Source organism: Euprymna scolopes, chromosome 4, assembly GCF_053919585.1.
Source record: "Euprymna scolopes isolate OS-2025 chromosome 4, ASM5391958v1, whole genome shotgun sequence".
Taxonomy (NCBI): domain Eukaryota; kingdom Metazoa; phylum Mollusca; class Cephalopoda; order Sepiida; family Sepiolidae; genus Euprymna; species Euprymna scolopes.
The window spans coordinates 96,718,171-96,732,416 of record NC_136485.1 but is presented as its reverse complement, the minus strand read 5'-3'; the positions used below and the strand labels follow the sequence as shown (position 1 = coordinate 96,732,416).

Sequence of the window (14,246 nt, the reverse complement as noted above, 5' to 3'; positions counted from 1 at the left end):
CTACCAAACCATCCTAACCGAGACGAACTAGAGGCCACCACTAACCTATTAATCCGCTATGCCGACATCATCGGTACTGAAAATGGCGACAAGGGCACATTCATCCGCCCCATTCGGATACCAACCAACGGCCAATCATGCAGCCAAAAACAACATCCAATTATCCAAGCCCTGGAAGAGGAGGTCAATGCCGAGATTGGCCGCATGGCAAACAAAGGCATCATTGAAGCCTGCAGTGACCCCAAAGGTTTCAACAGTCCAGTATTTGCCGTACGTAAGAAAAATGGGTCAATTCACGTTGTTGCAAACTTTAAAAGAACACTAAACAAGGTGCTAGTCGACCTGGACCCCTACCCAATACCCAGGACGGATCACCTGCTCAACAAAATCGGCAAGGGCAACAGGTATTTTGCATCCCTTGATCTGCGTAGTGGATATTGGCAGATCGAAATAGATGAGCAGGACCGGCACAAAACCGCCTTCACATGGAAGGACAAATGCTACCAGTACACTCGCCTGGCTTTTGGTCTCACTTTGGCCAGACAAATCTTCTCCTGTTGCGTAGCAGAGGCTTTAGCCACAGTCATATCACACAGCAACATATCATCTTACATCGACGGCAACCTGGTGCATGCTAAGACGTTCAAGGACTACATCATCGCGCTAGAACAATTGTTCATGGCCCTCCAAAAGTTTGGACTAAGCTGAACCCAGACAAATGCTCCTTCCTCGCACCTGAGGCAAAATTTCTTGGTCGCATAATAAACAGCGAAGGGTTCAAGGCCGACCCTGAATATGTTCACGCCATAGGAGAAATGAAACCCCCAACCTCAAGAAAGGAACTCCAAAGTCTCATCGGCCGCCTGGTTTGGATCAGACAATTCCTTGAGACTTCATGAACAGATCAAATCGAGCATGTTCTCAAAACTCATGGCTCCTATACACGAGCTCAACAAGGCCAACAAGCCATTCCACTGGACCGAGAATGCGGACAGAGCATTCCGGAAGATCAAGGACCGATTATCCTCCCCGCCGGTTATCTCATTTCTAGACTTCTCCATGCCCTTCACGCTCACTACTGATGCCAGTGATGTCGCATGCGGAGCAATCCTGATGCAAGAGTCCAGCAGCGGGAAGAAGAACATTGTCACAGTCGTGTCCCACTCCTTCAATACAACAGAGCAAAACTGGTCCACAACGGAACGCGAGGCATATGCAGTGAAGTGGGCGATACTGAAATTTGTACTACTTTCTATGTAACCGTCCCTTCGTTGTGTTCACTGACCACAGATCGCTGACATATCTTGACCAACGAGAATTCAATAATGCAAAAATACGAAGATGGCAGGACGAGATATCGTGCTACAAATTCGTATTAGAATACGTGGAGGGCGAATCTAATGTTTGGGCTGATATGCTCAGCAGAGGCTGTGGACAGAAGAAGATCAAGACTCCCTGCGACCCCAATCCAGCAGGAAGGACATTCACACTGGATGGCTCGAGCTTACGCATCTATGTCCCATCATGGTGCATCGGTGACATCGACAGTCTGAAACTTATTCCCAAGATGCACACACCACGGAACGCCCACACACAAAGACGCATGTGCGACGCGTTTTTCGCATACCACACCTACTCCTCCATTCCTGCTGAACAAATCTGTGAACACCTGGATATTGCAACTGAACAACAGAAGGATGAGACGCTGGCCGGAATCATACACGCACTCCAAGCATCATACCCGGACGGTCCACAAATTGATCCCGATGACCACCGAGCTAAGTTGTTCAAGAGAAAGCTACATCAATTCTTCTTAGAACCGGGAACCACGGTCCTAATGATAAGATACCACAAACATTCCCCGAGGCTGGTCGTACCATACAAGCTTAGACCCAAATACCTCCATCAAGCACACAACGCCAACAACCACTCACACATAACACGGATGCCGGAACTCCTCTCCAGTTACTGGTGGGAATCCAAGAACAACGACATCAAGGCTTATGCTGATTCCTGCATCACATGTGTAAAATGCAAGGGAAATTATAGTAGACGCACCCGCTGGCCCATGGGCCACTGCAAGCGGGGTAAGAGACCTTTTGAACTCATCTTTGTAGACTTTGTCACAATGCCCAACTCAAAGGGAAAAATATATATAGTCACAATACTGGACAGCTTCAGCCGGCACCTCATGGCTATACCATGTGCAAGAGACCGTGCCATTGATGCCGCCCGTGGCCTGTACCAGTTCTTCCTCCGACACAGGGAAATCCCACGCATAGTGTCCTCCGACCGAGGCGCACACTTCACAGGGGAAGTATATTGACAGTTCTGCAAACAAATGGCCATCACACAGGAACTGCATTGCCCTTGGCGCCCACAGAGCTCAGGGAACATAGAGAGACAACACCGGACAATGAAGAACGCCATCTACATGCTGTTTAAAGACAGGAATTGTGAGTGGACAGATGTTCTCGAATCGGTTGTGTCATCCATGAACGCCACAACCAACAAGGCCACCGGTGTCTCCCCGCATTTCACAATCACGGGTCGCCACCCTAGCATCGGCTTGCCAACACCCCACAGAAAGGAAGCCAGGAGCGATGACCCAGGTGCATGCAAATCAATGCCCTGCTAAGACAGGTTCATCACCATGTCGCCCTGGCCAATGATGAAGCAGATCACAAAAGGGAGAGCCGCGCAAAGCACTTCTCCCACAAGAACTCGCTACAAGTAGGAGACAAGGTCCTACTTCACCACCCTCAATCAGCCACGGCCCAATCAACACACATGCAATGGATAGGAAGCTTCACTATCACCAAAACCAACAGCATGATGTATCAAGTACAAGATGAGAGCGGCATCACAACCTGGATACACCGGGCGCACATCCGACGAATAGCACCACACCCACCGCACCTGTCTATCACAGACCTCCCACCCCCACCCAGTATCACCGACGAACAGCAGCCCATGAACGGCCCCACATGCAATCCTGACGAGAATCGGATGCCATCCTCACAAGCCAGTCAACCCAGGGGATTACCAGCCAGAACAACAAGAGGACAACTCCCTACACGCTTCAGAGACTTCGTCATGTAAATGTGATCGAGATCTGGGGGGGGGCATTGTTATATCGCAAGATCCCCACACAGTTACATAAACGAAGCACGGGACGAGGAGGAACTATGGAACAACAATGGTGGCGCGGAGACAAATGTTGCTTGTCGGCAAAATGTTCAGAGCCGTATTAAACCAAGACCGTCTTAAAAGACAAGATGGCCGGTGGGCAAAAATAATTTAATCTGCTGACGTCATCATGGATAGTCCCTTAGTTGCTTGTCACCGGTAGTCACTCGTGGATATCGTAACGTCTTGAAGTCAGTGTAATATTTCTTTTTTTATTAAAATGCCTTCACGGTGTATCATTCCAAATTGCTGAGGAAATTATCGTAAAGGACCAAAAGTGACAGTATTTTCATTTCCGAAAGATAAAGAATTATAATGCAGTAAAAAAAAAGATTTTACACCATCTCCATTCAGCAAAGTAAGTTTTAACGTGCTCCCCCCCTGTATTTAACACGATGTAACTATAATTTAATTTAATATTATCATCCTAAGTTTTTTACCATTCAAAAGAAGAAGCTTCAAATAAATTGCTAATATTAAAAAAAATTTTTTTACAGCATACAAAACTAATGAAAATGCGAGACAACATCGACTCTTTAAAACACGTTCTTTTGAAGAGACGATTTTTTTAAGCTGTTGACACACATGTTTTAAAAATCTAGCAAAAATTAATTTTCCTGAAATTTTTCAATATTTAAAAATAAATTATGCTGGCTGATAAAATTTTAAAACTTTTTTTTTAAAGCTAGAAAGATAAAATTTAAAAATACTTATTTTTATATATATATAAATTATCTTTATAACGAAGGCCACGATTAAACACACATCGGGGTGTCAAAACATATCCACTCCCACACCCACATCAACAGCATAACCCGCAAATCATCCGGGTGGAAAACACATTAACGGCATCAACTAAATTAGGAGTAGAAATATTAATAATACACCTGATAACCCCTCTCACATGCACTTCAAACATAAATAGTTAGGTCACGGAGTACAGTCGCGACGTAATTCCTACATAAGCTGATTCGCAATGTTTACAGCTTTGATGGGATATATACAACTGAATATACCTCCAAATAAGCAAATCCCTGGTGTGGTTAATTACGGAAAACTAACACAAATAAAAAATACGACAGCCATTTTTTCCCCTACTACGTCTGCGCTCGCTGTATAAATAAGCCGACGGTCAGAGAAAAAAGTCAGTTACCGGCAGATTGCCAACCAGAGTGGATCGCCTCGCTGACGGTATCAGCAGCAGCAACGCCAGTTCTCTTCAGCCCTTTCCAGCAGCAGCAGCAGCCACAGCCGTTCCCCTCAGCTCTTTCCAGCAGCGCAGAAGCAGCAGCCACAGCCGTTCCCCTCAGCTCTTTGCAGCAGCAGCAGCCACAGCCGTTCCCCTCAACTCTTTCCAGCAGCAGCAGCCACAGCCGATCCCCTCAACTCTTTGCAGCAGCAGCAGCCACAGCCGTTTCCCTCAACTCTTTCCAGCAGCAGCAGCCACAGCCGTTCCCCTCAGCTCTTTCCAGTAGCGCAGAAGCAGCAGCCACAGCCGTTCCCCTCAGCTCTTTGCAGCAGCAGCCACAGCCGTTCCCCTCAACCCTTTCCAGCAGCAGCAGCAGCCACAGCCGATCCCCCCAACTCTTTGCAGCAGCAGCAGCCACAGCCGTTCCCCTCAACTCTTTCCAGCAGCAGCAGCGGCAGCTCCCCTCTCGGCGACAGCAGTTGATTCAAAAGTGCTTAGTCACCTATCACTGTTTGTTCCCTGAGGCCTACCACCAGAGGACTCCACCTCTCTTCAGCAGCTCCCCTCTCGGCGACAGCAGTTGATTCAAAAGTGCTTGGTCACCTATTACTGTTTGTTCCCTGAGGCCTACCACCAGAGGACTCCACCTCTCTTCAGCAGCTCCCCTCTCGGCGACAGCAGTTGATTCAAAAGTGCTTAGTCACCTATCACTGTTTGTTCCTTGAGGCCTACCACCAGAGGACTCCAACTTACCATAACACCTGGATCCCTATTCCGGCCTTCCTGACGCCTAGTAGACCGTGTATACCAATTCACCTTGACCCTCAATAAAGGTTTGAACTGAATTACTTCGTTTGTTCTCCTTGCTTCCATACGCTCGTGTTATTATATAACACACCCTTGTTTAATGCCGTGGTTTACTTCCAAGAGTTTGCTTTCTAGGTTCCCTACTACAACTCTCCCTTTTGTTCCTTCGTGAAATCGTTTGATAATTCCCACAAAGTGATTGAGGCATCCAAACACTTTAAGGACTTTCCACAGTATTTTTCGTCAACTGTATCAAATGCTTTGCAGAAGTCTACAAAGACTATGTAGAGCTCCCAGTACTGTTCAATGGCTTTTTCTTGAATCTGCCATAAACTGAAGATCATATCTATTGTAGGTCTTTCATGCCTGAATCCTTTCCACTAAGTCTTGCTAGCCGAGCTTGGACCACTTAAGCTATTATTTTCCCAGCAATGGTCAGCAAAGATATACCTCAGTAGTTGATGCAGTCTTTGTGGTCACCTTTGTTTTTATAGATTGGGATGATCATGACATTTTTGAATTCTTGTGGCAGCATTCCTTGTTGCCAGCATCCTGTATTAAAAGATCAATAGGGGACATTTTTATTATTTTTTATTTTTATTGTTTTTTTAAACATTTTTTTGTAAGTGAAGTTAAAGAAATCTCACCATGATTAATCACGTGACACGTTGGTAAAGAGATGTACAGTAAGTCATGAAGCAGTAAGTCAGAGAGCAAGAACGTTATAACGCGAAAGTGAACCCTCCTTCTTAAAAGTCATTAAATTTATTTTTATCCAATTTTTTTTCTGCTGATATGGTAGTTAAGTCTAATCTATAATAATCATTGAAGAAAAAGTTAAAAAAGGTGAAAAAAAAGCGTAGATGGGGGGGGGGTACACAGGTTCACCAACCATTTTTTTTCATATTTTTTTAACAAGGGATTTTAAAAAAAGAATTTTTTATGTATTTTTTATACATTTTTTTTCCATTCTATTCTTTATTTTTATAACTAATGTAAAGTAAACTTTAAAAAATTTTTTTTCCTTTTCCTTAACATTTTTTTTTCTTGTAGGGTGGGGCTGGACAACTGATGTTATTAAATTAAATTAAGACAGCCGGGATATTCCCTTAAGCTTAGGTAAATTCTTTTATGATCGCATCAGGCAATGTTAAAGTGAGATGAGAAGAGACAATGGATAAGGAAGAAACTTCACCAGCCCAACCAGGTAGCTTTTCAATATATGGTTTAAGATGGAAACAAAAGAATCATTACCAAATTTCTGTCTCCACATAAAATCGAAAAGATAACTGTTGAGAAAGCTCACTACTGATCCCATGGATTTTTTTTTTTTTTTCCAATATTTTCCCCAAAGATCCTCTGCTTCTTTGCCACACATTGATCAGCGTCTTATATCAGATTACAGTCAAACCCGAGCACATGACGTCACGTTCTGAGAAAAGCTGAGCAGACAGTTAGTTACGTCTGGTTCAATTTCTGCACAAGTACAATAAAAATCAAAATGTGCGGTATCTGGTTAGAAAAAAAAAAAAAAACGTACTGGGTGTATATGCATCGCTCTTTGGGAAAGAAGAAGGAAAGGATGGCTAGCTCACAAAGGGCATCTTGGGAATGCAAGGCATGATGGGAGAAGCTATTTTTTTTTTCCTGTCTTCCTTTTTTTTCTAGATAGGAGGATATAAAGCTGGGAAAAATTCCATGGAGGTTGCAAAAAGAAAAGAGTCGTGAACATCTCTTGAAAAGAATTTTGTATTGATGATGTTCAGATTGTGCGGTGTGAAATTGGTGGCGAGAGGCCAGGTGTGGGCGATTGGAAAAGAAGAGGGCAGAAACATGCTGTTGTCGAGCAAGCGACTCACTCCTTCCCGAACTGCAGAACCGAATCCTGATTGTAACCCTAGAAAAATCAAAATGAAATTAGTGTAAATTTCTATGACTTTCAAGTATCAAAAAGCATTTCAATAAGTCAGTTATTTATTTTTTCCAATCGAACAAAGTATACAGGCATTTATCACTTGGATGTAAGGGGATTCTTTGTGGAATCATGTCTACAGGGTAGGTATGACACTAATTGTCAACACCCATAACAAAAAATACAAGTAAAAACTAGTAAAATGAAATTAATTTGTTTCAGGGCCAGTCATCCGGGGAAAATCGACCCAAGGTGACAAAGGCAAATGGTAAACAGCAAAATGGCAAAGAAGAATGACAGACATGGGTTGTTTGGTTAAAGGCGAAGGTTCGCCTTTTATTTTTTTAAAGGAAGCAAAAAAATTAATAGTTGGATCTGGTTGCTGGTCGCCTGGAAGGCTGCACGTCACTGGAGGTTAAGGTCGAGAACAGGTACTCTAGACGTAGCGTGGTTCAGGGTTGCTCGCTGGGTCTGGAATGATCAGCTGGACGTCAAGGCGGTCCGGAACGGATGGTGGACACTGAGACAGAGGGGTCAGTGTTAAGGAACGTTCAACACTGAGAACGGAGGATCAGTGTTAAGGAACGGACGACACTGAGAACGGAGGGATCAATGTTAAGGAATGGACGACACTGAGAACGAAGGGATCAGTGTTTAGGAACGGACAACACTGAGAATGGAGGGATCAGTGTTAAGGAACGTACGACCCTGAGAACGGACAACACTGAGAACGGAGGGATCAGTGTTTAGGAACGGACAACACTGAGAATCGACAACACTGAGAACGGAGGGATCAGTGTTAAGGAACGGATGACACTGAGAACGGACAACACTGAGAATGGAAGGATCAGTGTTTAGAAACGGACAACACTGAGAACGGAGGGATCAGTGTTAAGGAATGAACGACCCTGGGAATGGACAACGCTGAGAACAGAGGGATCAGTGTTAAGGAATGGACAACGCTGAGAATGGAGGGATCAGTGTTAAGGAATGGACAACACTGAGAATGGAGGGATCAGTGTTAAGGAACAGACGACCGGCAGCGAGTCATGTGCGAGCAAGGTGGCAGGTGAGGCTGCAGGAGACACCAAGTGCTGGAAAGCTGCAGGAGTGATCTAGAGGTGCTGGAGCGAGCTGAGAGGCACTAAGGGCTGGAAAGCTGCAGGAGTGAGCTGGGGGCGCTGGAGCGAGCCGGGAGCACTGGAGACGGGAAGTGAAGTTTGCTGCCAGTGGATCTCAAGATGCAAGCAGTGGTGAATCGCATTTGTGAAAAAGCGTATTAGCCCTGATAAGGGCTGTTTGAACTGCTGCTCAGAATGGCTGCTCCTGCTGCTGGTGGGTTCGGACAACGTGACTGGTAGCATCAGTCGTTGCTCCCTGGGCGAGTTCCCCGACTTGGCCAGAATGAGCTGTATTCATTTTGCCGGCGTAATATTAGTGAGGTTTCATAAGTGTTTGGCGAACGTTTCACTCGTGTTTAGCCAGTAAGAGAAGGAGCGGGGGCGAAGAAAGAAAGAAGGAGAAAAAAAAAATGGAGGCAGTGATTTGAAACCGCGACAAGGCCCTCTCCCTGGATAATTGATCATACTCAATTAAAAATATGACATAGTCCCAGTAAGGGGATGTATATCTATGATGTTTTGCGAAAATGCCCTCTCCCTGGATACTTGGGTATAATCCACTAGTAGTAGATATATGTCTTATATCTACTTGGGAAGGTAACCTTTCTTCCACGCCTGGTGTGTCTGGTTGGAGGGTTGGACACTTCTGGACTTTGGTCTGTCTCCTGGCGGGCTGGTTGTGATTGTGTTGTTGTTGGGGCTGGTTCGGCGTCTAGGTGAGTTAAGATGGGTTCCGTCCCTTGTGATGCTGTTTCCAGGAAAGCTGTCGATGGAAATGGTGTCAGTCCGATTTCCTCGGTTGATGGTCAGGTATTTCTCGGTATGCTGCAAAACTTTAAATGGACCCTGGTATGTTGATGTTAGTGGTCTCTTTATTGCATCATTTCGTACAAAGATATATTCACAGTCTTGCAGCTGGCGAGGGGCGTGGATGGTTTGCGATGATAGTTGCCTGAGTGGTGAGTACTGGAGTTGGGACATTTTATGGCGTAGTTCTTGAGTGAAGGGGCTTGCCAAAGTAAGGTTGGGCGTGGTGTCCTCAAAGTATTGGTTGGGTAGAGAAAGTGCCGTGCCGAAGACTACTTCTGCTGGGGAACAACCTAGGTCCTCTTTCAGTGAGTTTCGGATTGACAAGAGAATCAAAGGTAACTTGTCCACCCAGTTGCTGGTGGGGTGTCTTGTGGTCAGAGAAGCCTTCAGTGTCCGGTGGAATCTTTCCACGAGGCCGTTGGTGCAAGGGTGATATGCTGTAGTCTTTATGTGCTTGGTGCCAAGTAGTTGGGTGAACTCCTAGAAGAGTAGGGACTGAAACTGTGCACTGCGGTCTATGGTGATGATGCCGGGCACGCCAAATACCGCAATCCACTTTTGAAGGACGGCCTTTGCTACTGTGTTAGCCGAGGTGTCTCTGATGAGGACTGCCACTGACCACCTGGAGAAACGGTCCACAACAGTGAGGAGGTACTGGTAATTCTGGCACATTGGAAGAGGTCTGACTATGTCAATATGAATGTGACTGAAGCGAGGATCGGGACTGTGAATGTGCCTGGTGAGGATTTTGTGTGTCTGTGTACCTTGCATTTTTGGCACTCAAGACACGTTGACACCCAATTACGGATGTCAGAGTTCATATGAGGCCACACAAAGCGGTTGGCGATAAGTTTTCCTGTGGCCTATTTGCTGGGGTGTGACATTTCATGGAGATGGTTGAAGATCTGCCTCCGGAGTGGTGGAGATATATAAGGTCTGGGATGGCTCAGTTTGGTGTCGCAGTATATGGTTCTGCTACTGAAAGGGGCCGGGAATTCCTTTAACTGCAGGGATGTGTTTGGCAACGCATTTGGGAGGGTTGCATCGGAGTCCTGTGGCTCTGCTATCAGGTCCTGGGTAAGCGGGCTGCTTTCCATGGCGTTGATATTGAATCTGGACAAGGCATCAGCAACAGTGTTATTCTTACCTTTGGCATATTGAATGTCAGAGGTAAACTGGGAGATGTAGTCCAGGTGCCTGATCTCACGGGCAGAATATTTGTCTGAGTTGTTAGACAGAGAAGTTGTCAGGGGTTTGTGGTCGGTTAAAACAGTAAAACTGCAGCCCTCGAGTAGGTGGCGGAAGTGCTTGATAGCGAGGTAGATTGCTAGAAGCTGTTTGGAGAAGGTGTTATATCTTGACTGAGCCGGTGAAAGTTTAGCAGAGAAAAAGGCTATAGGTTTCACTCTCCTGTTCCACAACAGCTCCCACTTCGGTATCTGACGCATCTGTAGTGAGGTATATGTGCGTCCGGGTGTCCTTGTTCAGGTGTGCCAACTTCGTGAAGTTAGCTAAAACAGTTTTGCTGCATTAAAAGCCTTTTCTTGGTCCCCCTCCAGAGTGACGGATTTGTTTTTTCTCTGGAGGAGATTTGTTAGAAGGGTGAGGAGGCTTGAACATCTGGGAATAAATCTGCGGTAAAATTTTACCATGCCCAAGAAACGCCGTAGTTGTTTTATGGATGTCAGCATGAGAAAATCCTGTATCGCCTCTATTTTAGCCGGAAGTGGAGTGATCCCATGAGCATCGGTATGGTGTCTGAGGAAGTCTATGTGCTGTGCTCCGAATTCACACTTATCTGGGTTGATTTGGAGCCCGTAGTGTTTCAGAAGGTGAAACACTTCTTCCAGGTGTTTTGCATGGGCATCCACATCTCTGCTGGCCACCAAGATGTCGTTTATGTAGGCGTAGACATATGGCAGGCCACAAAGAACTTCGTCCATAAGTCTTTGGAAAGTCTGGGCTGTGTTACGTAGTCCAAAGGGCATTTTTAGGAATTCGAACAGTCCGAAAGGGGTTGTAATGGCTGTCTTATGAATGTCCTCTGGGGCAACTGGTACCTGGTAATATGCCTTGGTCAGGTCGATCTTTGAAAAGATACAAGCCCCCTGCAGGCCTGATGCAAAGTCGTGTATATGTGGAACTGGATACTTGTCAGGCACCGTGGACGCATTTAGTTTTTGGTAGTCCATGCAGACTCTGAACTCCCCATCAGGCTTGGATACCAAATGTAGTGGTGAGGCATATGGACTGTCTGAGGGATGGATGGTGTTGTCCGCCAACATCTCTTTGAAAGCCTTCTTGGCATATGCCAACTTGTGTGAGGGGAGTCGTCGTGGCCGTGTGAATGCAGGTTGTCCAGTGGTCTTTATGTTGTGCTGGGTCTGATGTTCTCCCATCTCGGTAGGCTTAATAGGCTGAGTGATGTCCTTGTACAGGATTTCTGCATAGAGTGGGTCGTGTTGTGTTGCTACACTAATCCTGGTTGAGTTCCAGCTTGATGGGGTCACTGTAACCTTGAGAGATGTGGTGTTGTCGGATAGGGTCTTTAGGGAATTTCCCTAATAAAATAAAATAACACAATTCTATGAACAAATGACAAACAACTTCTTCAACTTAACAAGGGAAAGGTTTATTCACAAAGCGTACTTTAGAAAGAAAGGAAGGAAGAAAGTAGAGTCGGGTCTCCACTGCCTTACGAGGTAGTTACAGCCAGTGGCTGTCGTCAATACCTTTAGTAGGGCAGCGAAGCAAACAGACGTCTAGCACCGTCGAAGGCTGGTAGCGTAAGAGCGAGAGTTTTCTTCTGGGACTGGAAGCTGTCTGGTTCCTAGGGGTTAATTCGTATTCATGTGCAAGTCCTCAGATTGGACAGTTTAAGGCCGCATCACTCACTCAGAGGAAGCGAATGCGCGAGAAGAAAAGGGGTCTATTTGTGTCTGCTACAGGTCTTTGTTTTCATGTAGACAGTCAAGTTGTAGTGTGCCAGGAAATCAGCACCGAGCAAAGGAGTCTTGACATTTGCCATGGTGAATGACCACTTGAAGTCACGCCTGAGGTTAATGTTTAGTGTTAATTCTTGGTTCCCATAGGTTTCTATAATGGAACCGTTTGCTGCCTGAAGTTGAAATGGGGCGGGTCTTAGAGTTGACATGTTGGTGGGTGGTATAACGCTAATGGCTGCACCGGTGTCAACTAAGAATCTTAGACCATTGTTATGGTCCCACACATAAAAAAGACGACTGTGCATGTGTGTACCAGCAGAGGTCGTCGCCGTTGCCTGCTGGTTTATTCATTTCCCTGTGTCCTTTGGTGCATGCAGGGAGGTTGACACTTGCGAGCTTGGTCCCCGAAACGTTGGTGGTACCAGCATTCGTTAGGGTTATAGCTCCGTCTCTGACTCGAACTACGGGTACAGCTTCTATAACGTGTGCATGGGGCTGGGCTTCGACCACGAGCATGGGCGTCTGGGCTTCGTCGTCTCTGGAGTAAGGCAAGTTTTAGTTCTTGGAGTTCAGCTCTCATCTGAGGCATCTCTTCTTCAAAATACTGTGCAGGATTTTGTGGGCTGTTGTCGCCTTGGTGGTCTCTTCGGTGGGTCCTTTCCACTTGTTGGACTCTTTCATGGGCGTCATCCACTCGTTCGTGGCTGTTGTCTATTTGGTGGACTCTTTCGTGGCCCCGGGAATAAACCTTGTCTGCCGAATCGGCCAACACTTCCAGGGGAGTTTCTATAGGAACCAGGGCCAAGACTTGGGTGATCTTTGAGGGCAACCAATCTATCCATAGGCCTCGGAGGATAGGCTCGGCCATGATGTTGTTTCCGAGGTGACTCTTCATAACCCGCAAGAGCTGGGATGGAGTTCTGTTGCCCAGAGACACATAAGAGATTAGGTCTCTGATGAGATCTTCATCTGAGCGGCCTGTCCGCTTGAGGATGGCATCTTTGAGGTGGAAGTACAGGAGATGTTCGGGTGTGTTCATTATGATGTCCTCCACTTCTTTCACGACAGTTGCAGGTAGAGCCTGTACCAGCGAGGCATATTTGGTGTCCTGGCGTGTGACTCTCCTGGATGCGAATATCGCATCACGTTGAATAAACTAACTCCTGGTGTTCACTGGATTATATGGTGGAAGTTGGATGAGGGGAGCTGATGAGTTGATTTCAGGTTCTTCGGTGCTTTCCGCCATCTTCTCTGCCAGCTGTTTGCCCGTGTCAAAAATCACATCAGGGTTACCACTTATTGCAGGGCCGGTCGCCCGGGGACAATCGACCCAAAAGCTAACAAGGTAGACACAGGCAAACGGTAAACAGCAAAATGGCAAAGAAGAATGACAGACACGGGTTGTTTGGTTAAAGGTGAGGGTTCACCTTTTATTTTTTTAAAGGAAGCAAAAAAATCAATCATTGGATCTGGTTGCTGGTCGCCTGAAATGCCGCACGTCACTGGAGGCTAAGGTCGGGAACAGGTACTCTAGACGTAGCGTGGTTCAGGGTTGCTCGCTGGGTCTTGAATGATCAGCTGGACGTCAAGGCGATCCGGAACGGATGGTGGACACTGAGACAGAGGGGTCAGTGTTAAGGAACGTGCAACACTGAGAACGGAGGATCAGTGTTAAGGAATGGACGATACTGAGATCCGAGTGATCAGTGTTTAGGAATGGACAACACTGAGAATGAGGGCATCAGTGTTAAGGAATGGACGACACTGAGAATGAGGGCATCAGTGTTAAGGAATGGACAACACTGAGAATGAGGGCATCAGTGTTAAGGAATGGACGACACTGAGAATGGAGGGATCAGTGTTTAGGAATGGACGACACTGAGAACGGACAACACTGAGAATGGAGGGATCAGTGTTTGGAAACGGACAACACTGAGAACAGAGGGATTAGTGTTAAGGAACAGACGATCCTGAGAATGGACAACACTGAGAATGGAGGGATCAGTGTTAATGAACGGACGACCCTGAGAACGGACAACACTGAGAATGGAGGGATCAGTGTTTGGAAACGGACAACACTGAGAATGGAGGGATCAGTGTTAAGGAACGGACGACCAGCAGGGAGCCAATGCGAGCAAGGTGGCAGGAGACACCAAGTGCTGGAAAGCTGCAGGAGTGAGCTGGAGGTGCTGGAGCGAGCCGGAAGCACTGGAGACTGGAAGTGAAGTTCGCTGCCAGTGGATCTCAAGAAGCAAGCAGTGGTGAATCGCATT

General features: G+C 46.3%; 1 protein-coding gene across 1 annotated transcript; it reads right to left on the bottom strand.

Annotated features, from left to right (window-relative positions):
* Window positions 1–12,316: 12,316 nt before the first annotated feature.
* LOC145271383 (uncharacterized) lies at window positions 12,317–13,012 on the bottom strand. The gene has a single exon (XM_080126927.1). The coding sequence runs from the start codon at window positions 13,010–13,012 to the stop codon at window positions 12,317–12,319; it is 696 nt and encodes a 231-aa protein (XP_079983053.1).
* Between the last annotated feature and the right edge of the window lie 1,234 nt (window positions 13,013–14,246).

What these genes read in the sequence shown, in the direction of transcription:
- LOC145271383 (XM_080126927.1), bottom strand. Translation starts at nt 13,012, where the DNA reads ATGAACACACCCGAACATCTCCTGTACTTCCACCTCAAAGATGCCATC.